The following is a 2957-nucleotide window of genomic DNA, read 5'->3' as shown; positions in this document are numbered from 1 at the left end:
TGAAAACTTGTGCAGTGTGTGAAAGGCCACCTCTCTCTCTCTCTCTCTCTCTCTCTCTCTCTCTCTCTCTCTCTCTTTCACTCTCTCTCTCTCAAACATACACATATACTTGCATGCATGTATACACACACACACACACACACACACACTTATACACTCATTTGTATGTGTGTTTTCACATTTTTCATTTCCCCTAAAATTCACCTTGTTCTACAATACTATAATGTGTTACCGTTATTTAATTTGGGAATATTCCCTTGAAGATTTCACTTTTCAAATAGACATTTTAATAATTGTGTGTTACTGGATCGTTTCACTCAATAGTTTTAGTTTACTTAATATTTTAAAAATCAACACCCATTCTTCCCCATCTTGTACACTTTTCTGCACATTTCTCTCAACGTGTGCAATGTACTGTTGGCTTTTAGAACTACTATCATACAATATAAAGCAGCACTAGAAATGGCCTTATAAGGCACCCTGGACTATAGTAGTGGCCTCTGTCCACTCAGACAAGACATCTAACTCACAACATTGCCTTGCAGGTTCCCTTGCTGTCATAATTATCTCTTTGCCCTCCTTTTTTGATTATTTCTTTTTTTTTTAGATTGATTTGCTCTAAGAAGTGAAATTAAACATGTCAATAGCTAGCCATATAACATATATCTGTTTCTGTTCACTGAAATAAAAACTTGCATCCCCTACACAGGTAGATGTGGCATTTCTCAAAACTATACAGAAGTATTCGTATTCAATATATAATATTCAAGTATTTTTTAGAAGTATTACTTTTAACATTTAATATACTTGCATAGCTACACTGAAAAAGACTAAATAAAAAACTTAAACATTGACTTCATTTGTTTTCTGGTATAATTATTCCCATATGTAATAACATTTATTAGAAAACACTTATATGCTTCTAATACATTTATATTCTAAGGAGATTTTAGGCACTTATGCCTTTGTTTGTTAGAGTTTTAAGTGAGTTACAGTAGTAAAATATTTTTGTAGTGTGAACACATAGGCACATTTAACATTTGACTTTTGATTACTACCTAAATATAACAGACAGTTGCAAGAAATCTAAATGTTTCTCTTTAATAATTTTGCCAATGAATCAATGACTTGTTTATTTCTCAAACTGTAAATAATTGGATTTAACACAGGAATTATGACAGTATAAAACAGAGAGTCTATCATATCTTGATCATCTACTTCTGAAGATGCTGGGTGCACATACATGAAGAGAAGAGGCCCATAGTATAAAGACACGGAAAGGAGATGAGCCCCACAGGTGGAGAAGGCTTTCTTTATGCCTTTGGCTGATTTCTGTTTTAAGATTGTGAACAAAATAATAGTGTAAGAGATAAGGATAGTTGAAATAGTGAAAACCTGGATGGAGCCAGAGAAAATGAAAACAATTAGGTAATTAAGAGAAGGGTCAGTACAGGAAATCTTTAACAATGATATAATGTCACAATAAAAGTGATGTATTATGTTGGAATTACAGAATGTTAACCTCAATAGAAAACCTTCATGAATAAAAGCATGAATAATTCCACCTGTGAAAGACAAGACTATCAGCCACACACACAGACCATTGGTCATGACCACGGGGTAGAGTAAAGGTTTGCATATGGCAGCATAGCGATCATAGGCCATTGCTGCCAAGAGGAAACATTCTGTGGTTGCACTGATATTAAATAAGAAAAATTGTGCCATACATTCGGATAGAGTGATCACCTTGCTCTTACCAAAGAAGTTAAGAAGCATCTTTGGAACCACTATGGAAGAAATAGATGTATCTACGAAAGCCAAACTTCCAAGGAACAGATACATGGGTATGTGAAGGTGAGAATCAGTCCAGATGAGAGTGATCAGACTGACGTTTCCCACAATGGTGATGAGATAGATCACCAAGAAGACCAGGAACAGAGGGATGTTCCACAGTGGCGGGTGTCTGAGTGCTGTGAGAACAAACTCTGTCAGCAGTGTGGCATTGTTCTCCATGGCCTCAGCAGACAGTTCTGAAATAAAAGGCAGAGAATGTAAGAAAGTACTCACCAACATTTCTAGATTGAACACTGGAGATCTGGACTTGAAAGGAATGCAAACATTTATCAGAAGGCACTTTAAATTCTATTTACCATTAGATAATAAAAAATTTATTTAGATTAATATAGTAAAATCAATTTAATTTTCAAAAGCATGAGTTGAATATTATGATAAGGACTTTGAAATACTTTAAAATATTTTGTCATGCGTATGTATGTCTGAGGGGGTTGGGAGTGTGTGTGCATGAGTGTAGGTACCCATGGAGATGAGAAAGGAGTGTGGTATCCCTTGGAGCTGGAGTTATAGACATTGACAATCCCGCAAGCTGCATAAGAATTAAGCTCCAGAAACGTGGGCGGCGGCGGCGGCGGCAGCAGCAGCAGCAGTGGCTGCTCCAGCTGAAGGGCCATCAGCAGTGGAACCAAGGCGTCACAGGGACCAGTTAGGCCCTGCGCCCACGACCACTGACCTTCGCTGACCAGCCGGACAGCAAGCAGCTGCAGTTGTGCAGCGCCTTTCCTGCACGGAGGCCACTTCAGAACTCGGCCTCCCACCAGTCAGGAGAGGAGGATCCATCTTGGTTACGTACTCCAGGAATCGGACAGACTGAGGTACACAAACATAATCCGAGGCCAACACCGCGGTGGTCTGAGCCCGACGGGCGTTGGCCTGCACCCAGGCCCTGGGCGGGTCGGGGGGCCATCGGGGTGCCAACCCAACCAGGAGGTTTTTTGCCCAGGCCTGCGAGCGCGCCGCCGCCATTTTGCCTGCAGGACGACAGAGAGCTCAGGCGGGCAGACCTGTAACAGGCATAGCCTAAGGCTAACAAAGCGGGGGTCCAGGCCCCAAAAGGCACAGGACTGACCCCAAGAACTGGGCGGCTTGGTGGGCCATCTGTG

General features: G+C 40.7%; 1 protein-coding gene across 1 annotated transcript; it reads right to left on the bottom strand.

Moving 5' to 3' along the window:
* Nucleotides 1-1086: 1086 nt before the first annotated feature.
* LOC127665933 (olfactory receptor 187) lies at nucleotides 1087-2013 on the bottom strand. The gene has a single exon (XM_052158564.1). The coding sequence runs from the start codon at nucleotides 2011-2013 to the stop codon at nucleotides 1087-1089; it is 927 nt and encodes a 308-aa protein (XP_052014524.1).
* Between the last annotated feature and the right edge of the window lie 944 nt (nucleotides 2014-2957).

Source organism: Apodemus sylvaticus, chromosome 15, assembly GCF_947179515.1.
Source record: "Apodemus sylvaticus chromosome 15, mApoSyl1.1, whole genome shotgun sequence".
Lineage (NCBI taxonomy): Eukaryota > Metazoa > Chordata > Mammalia > Rodentia > Muridae > Apodemus > Apodemus sylvaticus.
This window is presented reverse-complemented; position numbering and strand designations above follow the sequence as displayed.

Coding starts and splice junctions, on each gene's coding strand:
- LOC127665933 (XM_052158564.1), bottom strand. CDS start 2,013: ATGGAGAACAATGCCACACTGCTGACAGAGTTTGTTCTCACAGCACTC.